This window comes from Hemitrygon akajei, chromosome 19 (genome assembly GCF_048418815.1).
Source record: "Hemitrygon akajei chromosome 19, sHemAka1.3, whole genome shotgun sequence".
Classification (NCBI taxonomy): domain Eukaryota; kingdom Metazoa; phylum Chordata; class Chondrichthyes; order Myliobatiformes; family Dasyatidae; genus Hemitrygon; species Hemitrygon akajei.
In genome coordinates this window covers 74,711,483-74,727,988 of record NC_133142.1, presented here as the reverse complement: position 1 = coordinate 74,727,988, position 16,506 = coordinate 74,711,483, and the positions used below count along the sequence as shown (strand labels likewise).

The window sequence follows — 16,506 nt, the reverse complement described above, 5'->3', positions numbered from 1 at the left end:
TAATTTATGCCTTAAAACCTGTGCATAGGGAGACAGGTACTATATTATGCAATAAACTAATATTTCAAAGCAAAGCAATGGCATTAAACAATGAACAGAATAAACTGTTAGTATAAATTACAGAAAAAAAAGAATTTTCTCAATATTTCACCATTGCAACAAAGGGCTCAATCTACATAAAGCAAACACTACATGTGTATTAATAGTCACTGACACAGAACATAAAACATTATAGCATGGTACAGACCCTTTGGCCCACACTGGTATGTTGACCTTTTATCCTTATTCAGTCCTTCCCTCCAACATAGCCCTCCATTTCTCTATCATTCATATGATCCATATGCCTATCTAAGGGTCCCTTAAACGCCCCTTGTGTATCTGCCTCTACCATCACCCTGGCAGAACATGTCACACATCCATCACTTTCTCTGTACAAAACCTATTTCTAACATCTGCTCCCCAATATTTTTCTCCAATCACCATAAAGTTATCTATACTGGTACTGCTCCCCCAACTTTTCCTTCGCTTCATTGACGACTACAATGGTGATGCTTCCTGCACCCATGATGAGCTTGTCAGTTTCATCGACTTTGTCTCTAACTTTCACCGAGCCCTCAAATTCACTTGGTCCATCTCGGACACTTCTCTCCCCTTTCTCGATCTCTCGGTCTCCATCTCTGGAGACAGACTGTCCACTGACATCTTCTATAAACCCACTGACTCTCATAATTACCTCGACTATACCTCTTCCCACCCTGCCAAATATAAAAATGCTACTCCCTATTCCCAGTTCCTCCATCTCCACCGTATCTGCTCCCAGGATGAAGCTTTCCATTCCAGGACATCTCAAATGTCCTCTTTCTTTAAGAATCGTGGTTTTCTTTCTGCCGTCATCAATGATGCCCTCACCCGCATCTCCTCCATTTCCCGACTTTGGCCCTCACCCCATCCTCCCGTCACCACAAGAGGGACCGTGTTCCCCTTGTCCTCACCTACCACCCCACCAGCCTCCGGATCCAGCATATTATCCTCCGCAACTTCTGCCACGTTCAACAGGACCCCACCACTAAGCCCATCTTTCCCTCTCTACCCCGTCCGCTTTTCGCAGGGATCGTTCCCTCCACGACTGCCTGGTCCACACGTCCCTCCCCACAGATCTCCCACCTGGTACTTATCCCTGCAGGCGCAAGTTCTACACCTGTCCCTACACCTCCTCTCTTACCACCATTCAGGGCCCCAAACAGTCCTTCCAGGTGAGGCAACACTTCACTTGTGAGTCTGTTGGGGTCATCTATTGCATCCGGTGCTCCCGGTGCGGCCTCCTCTACATCGGCGAGACCCGACGCAGATTGGGGGACCGTTTCATCGAGCACCTCCGCTCCATCCGCCACAACAGACAGGATCTCCCGGTTGCCACCCACTTCAACTCTGCTTCACATTCCCATTCGGATATGTCCGTACATGGCCTCCTCTACTGCCATGATGAGGCCAAACTCAGGTTGGAGGAGCAACCCCTCATATACTGTCTGAGTAGTCTCCAGGTATGAACATCGAATTCTCCAACTTCTGGTAATTCCCTCCCTCTCCCTTCCCCCATCCCACTTTCACTCTGCCTCCTCTTCCAGCTGCCTATCACCTCTCTCATAATTCTGCCTTCTTCTACTACCCATAGTGCTTTCCTCTTACATTCCTTCTTCACCTTTCCTGCCTATTTCCTCCCTGCTTACCCTCCCCCACCCCTTGATCTTTCCTCTGATTGGTTTTTCACCTGGCACCTACCAGCCTTCTCCTTCCTACCCTCCCCCCACCTTCTTTATAGGGCCCCTGCCCCCTCCTCCTTCAGTCTTGATGAAGGGTCTCGGCCTGAAACATTGACTGCTCGTTTCCACGGATGCTGCCCAACCTGCTGAGTTCCTCCAGCTTGTTTGTACGTGTTGATTTGACCACACCATCTGCAGTGTACTTTGTGTTTATCATAAAGTTATGCCCTCTTGTTTAGCTATTTCCACCCCGGGCCAAAGGCACTGCCTACTTCCAATGTCTCTTATCAGCTTATACACCTCTATCAAGTCACCTCTCATCCTCCTTTGTTGCAAAGAGAAAAGCCCTAGTTTGCTCAACCTTTTCTCATAAGACAAACTCTCTAATCCAGCCATCATCCTGATAAATCTCCTCTGCATCCTCTTTAAAACTTTCACTTCCTTCCTGCAAAGAGGCAACAAGAAATGAACATATACTCTATGTTGAGTGTGGTCTAGCCAGAGTTTTCTAGAACTCAATCCCCTGACTAATCAAGGGCAACCCACCATACGACTTATTAACCATCCTATCAACATGTGCAGCAAGTATGCGGGATCCATGGACCTGGAGTCCAAGATCCCTCTGTTCCACCATGCTGTTAAGAATCCTGCCATTCACCCTATACTCTGCCTTCGGGTTTGAACTTCAAAATTAAGTTACCTCTGCATCCTATTAACGTCTCTCTGACATGACAGAAAATGGCTACATACAGATATAGGTAGTCCCCGAGTTACGAACGTCCGACTTACGAACCGAGAAAGAAGAACGCTGTCCGCCATTTTAAGTTGGATCGTGACACCTTCCGCCATTTTAAGTCATTGCCGTTGACACTGTGTTGAGTATGTAACTTTGTACTTGGCTTAAATTTTTCTTAGCAAGATTCACCCTGACCCCCCCTCCCCCCACCGCCTTTTCCGGTCGGCTGGTGGCACAGTGAGATCAGTGCCAGGCTCAAGAACGGAGGTTCCCGAGTTCGATCCAGTGACAGACCGTTCCCAAATGCACCAGGTTGATGTCAAGTTTGCAACTCAACCTCGTTAAAAAAAAACACTGCCACCTCCAGTTTAAATTCCCACACGGAATAGCCCCCACTTGTCCCATTTAACATGTCTCAGTGTGGTGGACTTTAGGACCCGGGGAATTCAGTGTGGTAAGTCCTTAGGACCCAGCGGAGCTCGGGAGCTGGCAGAGCTCGGGACCAGCCATCCGCAGTGTTTCTGTTCCGTTGACGGAAAACGATCACGATTGAAAATAAAGTGGAAATAATAAAGCGTATGGAAAGAGGTGAAACGTCATTGGTCATTGGAAAAGCGTTAGGCTACAGTCGGTCAACGACCGGAACAATTTTAAAGGATAAAGTGAGAATAATGGAGCATGTGAAAGGCCCTGCCCCGATAAAAACTACAATTATTGCTAAGCAATGCAGTGGTTTAATTATAGGAATACATATGTTTTGTAAGTTTTATATGCATAGAAAGGTAAAATACATACTATACACTAGAACAAACGTTTGACTAACTGATGCTAATACCGAATGTACTTGTTCCGACTTACGTACAAATCCGACTTAAAGACAGACTCAGGAACGGAACTCGTACATAACCTGGGGACTGCCTGTACAGCATGAAGTAAGCAGTTAGCTTCGAAACAACATATTAATGCAGCACCTGCAAACATTGAGTTATTAAAATTCTAAAATATTGGTGCAGCAAATTAATTAATACCGGAAAGACATGGTGGCAAATTGAAAATAACTTCAATAGACCAGTGAGATGCAATGAATAAATGGAGAAGGCCAGAGAAGGTTAAACTAAATTGTGAGCGAGAAAAGGATGTAAACACATTAGGTTGAAGCAATGAAAGTTGATGCTGGATCCAAAATTGGAACTTCAGCTGGGAACACAGACAATGGAGAGGAAATTAAAGGAAGTCAGTGAATAAGGAATGGGCTCTAGGGCAAATGGGTGAAAAATAGCAAAGGGTACGAGAACAGTTGGTATCATTAAAAGTCAAAGGCTGTCAAAGAATAGAGCTGCAACGTTGGTTGGAAGCAAACAAAGCCTCCTGGCAGAGGATGCACACTTTTGCAGCATTCAACATTTTGCACATTTAAAATAAAATCCACTGAAGCTGATAAAATGATAGCTAGGCAGATTACAACACAAAATGAAATGTTTCAGAAGCAGCATTAAAATTTGTTGATATACTGACTATCAGAAAAGAAAAAAACAAAAAATATATAAGTAAAGGTGTCTGTCAAACATGCAAGCAGCTTACAATGCATTGAGGAAAGTAAGCCACCATTACAGATTCAACTATCTAGCTTACAAAGAGGTTATAGCAGAGATGGAACAGGTGGTTGAAACTGCTGTATCCTGAGGTGTATCTGGGGGAGTTTTATCAAACAAAATTTGAAAGCTAAGCATATAAGAACAGGTAACTTTTCACAGGGACAGGTTTTAAATGAGGAGAGGTAGAAAAACAAAGAAATAAGTGAGTTGAAGGTATGGCTGTTTTTGCTAATTAATATGCATGTATTCCTAGGTGCAGTTTCACTGAGCTGCCTCCTCTGTTCTGTATCTATTCCATTTAGCATAGTTTTAGTGCCACATAACATGATGGTGAGTTCAGCATTAAAACATGACTTTGCCTCCACAAGGACTATTATGGATAGTTGCCTCTGCCAGACGAGGTTGACAAGAATGAGGTCATTTATCCCACCTCCTGCTGTAGACCCAGTCAGGCAGTTATGTCTTTTGGAAAACATTTCAGTTCTGATGCAAAGCTACATACTTGTCAATGAACACTGAAGGCCCTTACTGAATAAATTCTGTATGCTAACTACTTTCAGTATGCTATTCCTTTCTGCTGTTGTTCAACAACGAGCAACACTGATTTAATTGTCTGAGAGATGATGACAGATTTCAATCAGGAGTTTTGCTTGTCTATGTCAGACCAGTTTCCAAGAGACTTCCATGGAGCACGGAGTCAATATGGAGGTTTCCAAGGTCTACATCTTCCTGCCTGTACACCAGTGTGCTATCATTTCCAGTTAATTGTCCTCAGGGATGGAAATGTCACAGGAAAATTTCTCAGCATATTGGTTTCCATTGCACTAAATTGCTGAAACATCACAGCTCTGATACAGAGTGCTATATTTCACAATTATTCCAAGTGCAGCATGAGCTTGTCTTATTGCATGAGTACTGACACGTGGTGACACTTGCCCAGTAGAATCGTGGCTAAATTGATTTGATGCAAACAAAGTACTTCACTGTGTTTCAATGTGCCTGTGACAAATAAAGTGAATCTTTAATTTTTAATGACAGGCATTTACTGAATGATACTTCTTTTATAGGGAATAGACAGCATTTCTGACTGCTCCTAATCTTGAATCATTACAATCTCTAGAGTGAAGGTGAGCATAGAATATAAAATGATGTCACAGGCACTATAGTCGTGTAGCAGTTAGTGCGACGCTATTACACAGGGTGTCAGAGTTCAGAGTTCAGCCTGAGCATCCTCATAAGGATGTCTTCCCTGTGGAATGTGTGGGTTTTCTCTGGGTGCTCCAGCTTCCTCCCACGCTCCACAGGTGTATTGGTTGATAGGTTAGTTGATCATTATAAATTGTCCTGTGATTAGGTTAGGGTTAAATCATGGTTGTGGGGGATTGCTGGGCAGCACAAAGGGACAGAAAGCCCATTTCCATGCTGTATCTCAAAATAAAAAATAAGTAAATATAGCACAGGATAGGCCCAATAGTCCATGATGTGTGCTCAATTAATTAAATAAATGACTCTTAAGTAATCCATATACTCCCTGCTCCGTATATTCATATGCCTTTCTAAAACTATGTTAAATACTATGCTAATTGCCCTTACCAACACTCTTGGCAGTGCAAAAAAAATCGCTTTGCACATTTCTTCATATTCTCCCATTCCAATACATTCCCTCTAGTAGTAGACATTTCAATTTTGAGAAGAAGATATCGGCTCACATAATTTATCAACGTTTATTAGACCTCTCTTCAGCCTCTGTAGAGCTTGTCCAACCTCTCCTCATAACACATGTACTCCAAACCAGGCAGCATTCTGGTAAACCTCCTCTTCACTTTCTTCCACATCTTTCCTATGAAGCAGCCAGAAATACTCTAAATGTGGCCTAACCAGAGTTTTATAGCTACCTGGCTCTTGAACTCAATGCCTTGACTAATGAAGGCAACTATGCTATATACCTTCTCTAACACCCCATCAACCTGTGCAGCTACCATGTATCTTAACCCAAAATCCCTCTGTAAAGGATCCTGCCATTTAACTCTACTCCCCCTTTATGTTGGATCTTCCAAAATGTATTACCTCACACTTGCCCAGCTTAATCTATCTGCTACTTCTCTGTCCAAACAAGACCATAAGACATAAGAGCAGAATTAGGCCATTCAGCCCATTGAGTCTTATCCACCATTCCATTGTGGCTGATTTATTATCCCTTTCAACCCCATTCTACCTTCTCCCCATAACTTTTGACACCCTGACTAATAAAGAACCTATCAACCTCCACTTTAAATATATCCAATGACCTGGCCTCCACAGCCGTCAGCGATAATGAATTCCACGGATTCACTATCCTCTGGTTGAGGAAGTTCCTCCTCATAGGTACATGGAGCTGAGAAAAACAGATGGCTATAGGTAAGCCTAGGTAGTTCTAAGGTAAGAACACGTTTGGCACAGCTTTGTGGGCCAAAGGGCCAGTATTCTGCTGTAAGTTTTCTATGTTCTATGTTAATCTTTGTTCTGAATGGAAGTCCTTTGATTTTAAAGCTGTGCCCTGTGATCCTAGACTCCCCCCACTATAGGAATCATCCTCTCCACCTCCACTCTATCTAGGCCTTTGAATATTCCATATGCTTCAATGAAATCCCCCCTTCAATCTTCTACAGACCCAGAGCCATCAAACAGTCCTCATATATTAACTCTTTCACAGAAATATAGAAAACCTAAGCACAATACAGGCCCTTCGGCCCACAATGCTGTGCTGAACATATACTTACTTTAGAAATTACCTTGGGTTATTCATAGCCCTCTATTTTTCTAAGCTCCATGTACCTATCCAGGAGACTCTTAAAAGAACCTATAGTATCTGCCTCCACCACCATGGCTGGCAGCCTATTCCACGCATTCACCACTCTCAGCGTAAAAAACCTACCCCCCGACATCTCCTCTGTTCCTGCCTCCAAGCACCTTAAAACTGTGTCCCCTTGTGCTAGCCATTTCAGCCCTGGGAAAAAGCCACTGACTATCAATGCCTCTCAAAATCTTTTACACTTCTATCAGGCTCATCCTCCGTCGCTCCAAGGAGAAAAGGCCAAGTTCACTCAACCTATTCTTATAAGACATGCTCACCAATCCATGTAAATCTCTTCTGCACCCTTTCTATGGTTTCCACATCCTTCCCATAGTGAGGTGACCAGAACTGAGCACAGTATTCCAATGTGGGGTCGGACCAGGGTCCTATATAGCTGTAATGTTACCCCTCGGCTCTTGAACTCAATCCCATGGTTGATGAAGGCTAATACACCGTATGCCTTCTTAACCACAGAGTCAACCTGCGCAACATCTTTGAGTGTCCTATGGACTCGGACTCCAAGATCTCTCTGATCCTCTATGCTGCCAAGAGTCTTACCATTAATACTATATTCTGCCATCATATTTGACCTACCAAAATGAACCACTTCACACTTATCTGGGTTGAACTCCATCTGCCACTTCTCAGCCCAGTTTTGCATCTTATCAATGTCCTACTGTAACCTCTGACAGCCCTCCACACTATCCACAACACTCCCAACTTCTGTGTCATCAGCAAACTTACTAACCTATCCCTCCACTTTCTCATCCGGGTCATTTATAAAAATAACGATAAAAATCACTAAGAGAAGGGATCCCAGAAAAGATCTCTGAGGCACAACACTGATCACCGACCTCCATGCAAAATATGACCCGTCTACGGCCACTCTTCGCCTTCTGTGTGCAAGCCAGTTCTGGATCCACAGAGCAATATATCCTTGGATCCCATGCCTCCTTACTTTCTCAATAAGCCTTGCATGAGGTACCTTATCAAATGCCTTGCTGAAATCCATATACACTACATCTACTGCTCTACCTTCATCAATGTGTTTAGTCATATCCTCAAAAAATTTAATCAGGCTTGTAAAGCACGACCTGCCTTTGACAAAGCCATGCTGACTATTCCTAATCATATTGTGCATCTCCAAATGTTCATAAATCCTGCCTTTCAGGATCTTCTCCATCAACTTACCAACCACTGAAGTAAGACTCACTGGTCTACAATTTCCTGGGTTATCTCTATTCCCTTTCTTGAATAAGGGAACAACATCTGCAACCCTCCAATCCTCCAGAACTTCTCCTGTCCCCAATGATGATACAAAGATAACTGCCAGAGACTCAGCAATCTCCTTCCACAGAGCCTGGTGTATATCTCATCCGGTTCTGGTGACTTATCCAAAAGCTTTCCAAAAGTTCCAGCACATGCTCTTTCTTAGTGTCTGTATGCTGAAGCTTTTCAGTCTGCTGTAAGTCATCCCTACAATCGCCAAGGTCCTTTTTCCGTAGTGAATTCTGAAGCAAGGGACTCATTAAGTACCTCTGCTAAATCCTCCGATTCCATACAAACTTTTCCACTGTCAGTTGACTGGTCCTATTCTCTCATGTCTTATCCTTTTTCTCTTCATATACTTATGGAATGCCTTGGGGTTTTCCTTAATTCTGCTCATCAAGGCCTTCTCATGGCCCCTCCGGGCTCTCCTAATTTCATTCTTAAGCTCCTTCCTGCTAGCCTTATAATTTTCTAGATCTCTATCTTTAGCTAGTTTTTGAATCTTTCGTAAGCTTTTCTTTTTGACTAGATTTTCAATTGCCTTTGTACACCACGATTCCTGTACTTTACCATCCTTTTCCCGACTCATTAGAACGTACCTGTGCAGAATGCCATGCAAATATCCCTGAACATTTGCCACATTTCTGCTGTACCCGTATATCTCCCCAAGAACACCTGTTCCCAATCTCCTGCATGATAGCTTCATATTTACCCCTACTCCAATTAAACGTTTTCCTAACTTGTCTGTTCCTATCCCTCTCCAACGCTATTGTAAAGGAGATAGAATTATGATCACTATCTCCAAAATGCTCTCCCACTGAGACACCTGACACCTGACCAGGTTTATTTCCCAATTCCAGATCAAGTACAACCTCTTTTGTAAGCCTTCTTGAACACACCTAACAAACTCCACCCCATCTAAACCCCTCGCTCTAGGGAGATGCCAATCAATATTGGGGAAATTAAAATCCCCCATCATGACAACCCTGTTATTACTGCACCGTTCCAGAATCTGTCTCCCTATCTGCTCCTTGATGTCCCTGTTATTATTGGGTGCTCTATAAAAACACCCAGTAGAGTTATTGACCCCTTCCTATTTCTAACTTACACCCACACTCAGTAGACAATCCCTTGACTTCCTCCTTTTCTGCAGTCATGAAACTATCTCTGATCAGCAGTGCCACTCCCCCACCTCTTTTGCCTCCATCCCTGTCCTGTCTGAAACATCTAAAGCCTGGCACTCGAAGTAGCTATTCCTGTCACATGTACAGTACATCGAAGCATAGTGAGATGCATTGTTTTGCATCAACAACAAACACAGTCTAAGGATTGGTCAGGGAGCAGCCTGGAAGTGTCACCATGCTTCTGGCATCAACACACTAACCATATCCCTAACCTTCCCTCAGGAATTTGGGAGGAGACCATTCATTTCATTACGGGTAAGGTTAGGTTGATTACTCAATGAAATGAAAGAATTATAGCAAGTATATGTAAAGCAATCCAATGCAAGTAGCTTTAAAACAAAACAGACATTTGTAACTCACAAAGAAATTGGTTTATGGACAGTTCATAGGAAGGGAACCCTCTATGTAACTTAGCGACTGCCTGCCCACCAAAATAGCACACCCACTGGTCCATGTGAACAATAAAAATCAAGTAATGGTGTATACATAAAACCTCCAATTCTCCCAGGTGCTTTTAAAGTGGGGCATAACTGATCACTTGGAAATTGAGAGATAGCTGTAAAGGGGTGGGAGAAAAGAAAAACAGTAATGATGCCTCAAAATAATAAGAGCCCTCAACAGTCATAGATCATGAGTTGTGCAGCATTGAATTGGACTCTATGGTCCATCTACACCAATCCTATTTTCTGGCATTAGATTTGTAAACTTCTACACTTTGCTTATATAAGTGCCTATCTACATAAGTGCACATCTCTTAAATGTAGTGATTATGTACGATTCCACTACTTTCCCTAGCTGTGGGTTCCAAACAGCAAAAACTCTTTTATATAACTATCATCTTGCACCTAAGCCTTCTTGTTTTTGATACCCAATGTGAGTGGGTTTCCTCTGGGTGCTCAGATTTCCTCCCACAGTCCAAGGAAGTACTAGTTAGTAGTAAATTGGTCATTGCTAATTGTCCTGTGATTAGGTTAGGGTCAAGTTGGTGCAGCTTGTTGGGCCATGAAGGCCTATTCCACACTGCATCACTAAATAAATAAAAAGCTTCTAACTACCTACCCTATCTATGCCTCCTTATGATTTTATGTACTGCCATCAGGTCACCATCTCAACCTGCTTCACTTCAGGGAAGACAAACTGGCATACCCATATAACTAAAGGCAGACAACACCCTGGTGAATCTCCTCAGTCCTGTCTGTAGAGAATACATCCTTCCTACACTAAGGCCACCAGAAGTGTACACAATACAGCGTACAGTAGTGGTTGCCAACCAGTCGATCTTTGAGACTTCCCCAGTAGATCCAGAAAAAAAATGTAAAATAAATACACAAATAGATTATGCCTGATAAACCTTCTGATGCAAATATGTAGTAACTTCTACTTTGAAAAAGGACCACTTGACAACTTCATGCTCAAAAGGAACAACTTTATCTAGGACGGTAAAACAATATTCACATACAGAGGTTTTCACTAATGCGCACCAGGCAGAAAAGACCGCAAGGAAAACACCGCAATCCCGGAAACAATCTCTCTTTACAAGCAGTTTCCATAGCGGGAGTATTGCTATATTACCATGATCCTATGATCCTAATTGATATTAACTTATCTTTATAACGCTCACATTACAACACTTCTCCCCCTTTAAATTCCAACATTCCCCAAATATACAAGAAATGGGAAACCAAAACAGTGGTGTCGTTAGCTTGCATACCCCTGAAACTTATACTAGTGTCTCAGTAAGTTTACCAGTACCAGGAAAGTGGAGGAGCTGAAATCGGGGTTGGAGGCCCAGCAAACATGCTGCTCAGAGGACGTGGATTGACAGTGTTAAAGGACTTGTCATTCTGTGAATATTGTTCACGACAGTTTGATGAATCTCTGGATGCAATGCAAACAGCTCAGCTTGTTGTATTTGTCAGAATGGCTTTCCAGGATTTTACAAAAAAGGAGGACTTGCTCACTCTTTTGCACTTAAAGGAGAGAACGAGAGGTGAGAATATTTACAATGAGTTTTTAAAAAATGTCCGTAAAAATGACATCCCCATTCATAAACTGGTGGCAATTACTACTGACGGGGCCCCAGCGATGTGCGGTGTGCACGTTGGTTTTATAGCACTATGCCATAATGACCCTGATTTTTCCGACTTCCTGGATTATCACTGTGTGATTCATCAGCAGGCCTTGGCTGGGACTTTTCTCATGTAATGACACTGGTGGTCAAACTGATAAACTTGATTTGAGCAAAAGCGCTTCAGCACGGCTTATTCAAGGCGTTATTGGATGAGCTCGATGCTGCTATGGCCTGTTCGATATGCTAGTTACAGTGTTTCCTTAGTTAAATTAATTTGAAAGTTTGACAAAAGCATTTTATGTAATTAAAATACAATTAGCCCAAATAAAGGGCCTCAAATTGGAAGTATAATCTGAGCGCTTTTTTTTCCCCTAAATGACTTAGTAGGTCGATCTTGCCTTTCACTAGCGCCGAGGTAGGGGATCTTGGGCTTAAAAAGGCTGGTGACCACTAGTGTACAGTTTAATCAGTGCTTTGTAAAATTGCACCATAATGTCCCAACTTTAACATTCTATGCCTCAGTCTTCAAAACAAACATGCTTAGTGTCCATCACACCATCTAGTTGTGTTGCTGGTGTTTCTGTTTAAAAGCATTAACACTTCTCATGCGATTCCCAAATTACTGGTGTTAAGTGCTCATGTACAGTACTATCAATTACAGACCCGTGGGCATTGGTACTTTATCAAGTTTCTGAAACGGGCTCCTTGGATAAAAAATAAGCTATCGAAGAAAGTCTTATGATCCTGGCTATTTTTATTTAGATATTTAGCAAGTGATTCCTTTAGGTTGTCATAGCTAGGGCTGGGTAGGTAGGGGCATTAAATGCTCCCACCGACATGCATCTCAAATAGCCTCTGACCACTAAGTCCAGCTCCTGGTTGGTGGTACCATTTCTACTGACAACAGAAGGGACAAAGATGGATTACTGGCAAATTGAAACCAGTCGCTTCAGGCAGATGGGGCTTATCAGCTGTGGTTGTCAGCTCATCTAGAAGGAAAACTCTGATCTCTAATCTCTGTTGCCTTCCTGTCATACTTACTCACAGGGAAGGCTTCTGAAGGAAACCTCAACAAAAGCTCTACAGCTGAACACTCTAAGGCAGTCCTGTGTTGAGTTCATTGCTGACTGGCAACTCTTGCAATGCCACTGGTGTCAAACTGTATCAGTCTCTGCCGTTCCTCTGGATTCATCTGCTGCGTGCAGGGGGGAGCATTCTGAATGGGCAACAGCTTGCTCTCCATATCGTATTGCCTTGGCTTACATATCGACTTCGATGCAGACAGCTAAGACACAACATCCATGGCTGACCCGACCAATGGAGGGCCTTAGATTTAGCAAGTAAATATGATTACAAATTAATCACAAGATGGTCTACATGTTCAATGATACATTCTTCTGCAAACCTTGTGCCACCAGTTCCTTAACTTTCAACTGAATAACAACCTCCAGAATTGTGCAAGGAAATAACGTGATCTATAACTTTCCACATCTTATAATTACACAAGAAAGCAATGTGATACAAATGATTGATCCACACATACATAATTATAGAACATAGAATAGTACAGCACAAGAACAGGCTCTAAAGCCCACAATATTGTGTCAAACCAGCTAAAAAGTATATCAACCCCCACCCCCAAAACTAATCCCTTATACTCTCACAATGTCCATATCCTTCCATCTTCCTCACATTCATAAACCTATCTAATTGTCTCTTCAAAGCCTCTCATGTTTTTGCCTCAACCACCATACCAGCCAGCACATTCCAAGCATCCACCAACTCTTTATAAAGAGTATCCACCAGTTTTATAAAGATGCAACATAACCTTTTGATGTTTGAATTCAATGCCTCAACTAATAAAAGCAAGCATTTCATAGGCTTTCTTAACCACTCTTATCAACCTGTGTAGCCACTTTCATGGATCTATGAACTTGGATCCCAAGATCTCTTTGCTCAGTAACACTGTTAAGGGTATAGAATATGACAAGGTTTGAAATTGTACTCTAACTGCAATTCAGAAGAAAGAGGAAAAAGGGACACATCTAAATTCTATGAGCATTACAAGTAAAAGCTCTGAATTTATTAAACCTTTCAGCAGGACTAGGATAGGAGAGGAAACCAAGAACACAACCCAACTAGAATTTCAGTCTCTAACAAATTCTCACCAACGGTCAGTAACAAGTAAGCAATAATATCAGAAGAGCAAGAGTAAAACTGTCAGATGCCATTATTACTTGCATTCACTTTTCTTACATCTTTCAAGTTTAGAGTACTGTGATTTTTAAAAATTAATTCAAATTCAAGTCAGAAAACACAAATCAGCTTATTCTAACCTTTGGCATCGTTTGACCGACTAAGTGGCAAGATTCCTCTGTGACTGGAAATATTATCCAAGCAACAACTTGGGTGGAGTGAGTAGAAAGGCGAAACATAGCAGGAATGCTTAGAAAAGGGGTTTTCATCACCCACAAAGCAGGAAATTACAAACTCTCTTGTGACAGCCACATAAATGGGAAGTATCCCTCAATACTTCCCATTTGAAAAGATATCTTAATCAGTTTTTTTCAAAAGGAAAAGAAACACACAAAAGGACTGGTTAGAATGAGGTTTTGAAATGTGATATGATCAGAAAGTTGTGCTGTTAGAGAATAAGAAGTTATTGTAAACATCATGGGTGGTAATGTATAAACAGTTCTTGGATGTCCAGCCAGGTCAGGTATCGATTATAACCGTCATTTCTATGACAAACTCTGCCAACTTCTTCAGGGATGATGCCTGGTATGTCTAATCTGGTGTTATTTACACCCCCGTAGTCTGTCCGTCCTATTTGGCTAGTCCTCATCCAATCAGATATCCATTCTCCCATCTTGTTTACAATCAAATTGCAGTTCGTACTCAGAGCGAGACCTTCGTCTTCATTAAAATTCTTTTTCTCTAGTTTCATTTCAATGGCTTCTTTTACCAGGCAGTCCCAAAAGCCATTGGTGCGGCACAGCAGTTTTGTGCCGTCAAAGTCAATCTTATGGCCACCGCGAATAATCCAAATGGATACATCTCCTGTGCTCCTTGATGCAGGTTTCCACCCTGCGTACCATGTGGCTGATATACGCTACTCCAGATTTACAGAGAGTCCTGTAAACGTCACAGGGCCAGCCACCTTCTAGCAGCCCAGGATAGAGGACTCTGGTGAGCTGCTGTCGGCAGCCTATGACCCAGAATATAGGGGCTTAAGAAGAAACATCAACCATAACCCCAATGAGTGGCAGACAGATGAGGTACTCCGTAAGACCATAAAACATTGGAGAAGAATTAGGCCATTACGCCTATCAAGTCTGCTCCGCCATGGCTGATCCATTTCCCTCTCAACCCTGTTCTCCTGCCTTCTCCTTGTAAACTTTCACCCTCTGACCTATCAAGAAACTATCAACCTCTGCTTTAAATACACTCCATGACCTGGCCTGTACAGCCGCCAGTGGCAACAAATTCCAGATTCACCACCAACTGACCAAAGAAATTCCTCCTCGTTTCTGTTCTAAATGGATGTCCCTCTATTCTGAGGTTGTGCCCTCTGGTCCTAGACTCCTTCACTATAGAAAACATCCTCTCCACATCCACTCTATCCAGGCCTTTCAACATTCAATAAGTTTCAATGAGATCCCCCTCATGTCTTCTAAACTTGAACAAATACAGATCCAGGGCCATCAAATGCTTCTCATATCATATGCCTTTCAATCCTGGAATCTTTTTTGTAAACCTCTTTTGAACCCCCTCCAGTATCAGCACAGACTTTCTTAGATAAGGGACCCAAGCTGCTCACAATACTCAAAGTGAGGCCTCAGCAGTGCCTTATAAACCCTCAGCATTACATCCTTGTTTTTATATTCTAGTCCTCTCAAAACGAATGCTAACACTCCATTTGCCTTCCTCAACACTGCCTCAACTTGCAAGTTAACCTTTAGGGAATCCTGCACAAGGACTCCTAAGTCCCTTTCCACCTCAGATTTTTGAATTTTCGCCCCATTTAGAAAATAGTTTACACTTTTACCCCTAGATTGTATTCCATCTGCCACTTCTTTGCCCATTCTCCTAATCTGTCTAATTCCTTCAGCTTTCTCAGCACTACCTGCTCCTCCATCAATCTTCATATCATCCACAAAACCATCAAGTCGCTCATCTGGGTCACAGACAGTGGTTGGGGACCACTGATCTAAATCTTTGCCATACAACATAGAAAGAAGCGGTCCCAACACTGATCCTTCCTAACTGAAACTGTGATGCTAGATTAGGTGTTCTCATCCAGTTCAGGTAAAGAGCATGAATCACCATCAATAATATCCTGCTTCTACAAAAATTAGCATAAACTACAGTTTTTAGCTTCATGTTAGCAGCTGCATTTGTAACTGATATCATTCAGTAAATCCAGCAAACCCCACCGGATAAGGGAAAGATGATAAAATGGGAAATAAACTAGTGTCAGTAACTAATCTAGGAATAGTTTCAGTTTGCAAAGGCATGGTGATAGCTTAGCATATTAAAATTGGTCATAAGTCATTTTCTGTGCATGTTTTCCATGTGCTAAAGTGACTAAAGAATGCTAGTATTCATCAAGGAGATCTAATTTTTATTAACTCTTAACCTTCTCACCGATGGGATTAGGCAGTTTATATGGTTCGGCACAGATGAGTCGAAGGGCTTGTTTCTGCACTGCCCTTTTCTATGACTCTATGGTGTCATTAATGCCACGAGTTGCCCAATATCTGATTCCCTTTTTATTTCAACTGCCTTTTTGTCTGTACTTAACACCAGTAAGAAAAATAATTTGAATTGTAAACTCTGTTCTTCAGGTTTTGACCCAATCAGAGATTAGAGAGCATAATAGAAAATGTTTTCCAAAGAGAAGTAATGAACACTGGGCATGACACAGTAGGTAATCATTATAAAAGAAAATGCTGATCTATGTTAGCTGGAAAGGGCATGGAATATATGTCAGGAAAGGTTTTTGTAAAAATGTGCAGCAACTCTAAGTTTGTGGTCACTGTGAAACAAGTACACAGA

General features: G+C 42.2%; 1 protein-coding gene across 5 annotated transcripts in view; it reads right to left on the bottom strand.

Moving 5' to 3' along the window:
• LOC140742074 (hyaluronidase-like) overlaps window positions 1-16,506 on the bottom strand; it is an 88,841-nt gene that overhangs the window by 69,935 nt on the left and 2,400 nt on the right. Inside the window, exon 1 of one of the 5 annotated variants that reach the window (XM_073072886.1) lies at window positions 13,785-13,884. The exons of the other annotated variants lie outside the window; for them this stretch is intronic. Within the exon in view, the coding sequence (XP_072928987.1) occupies window positions 13,785-13,883 (99 nt within the window). The 5' untranslated portion in view covers window position 13,884. Of the gene's footprint in view, window positions 1-13,784; window positions 13,885-16,506 lie in introns of those variants that run through there. 5 annotated transcript variants of the gene reach the window in all.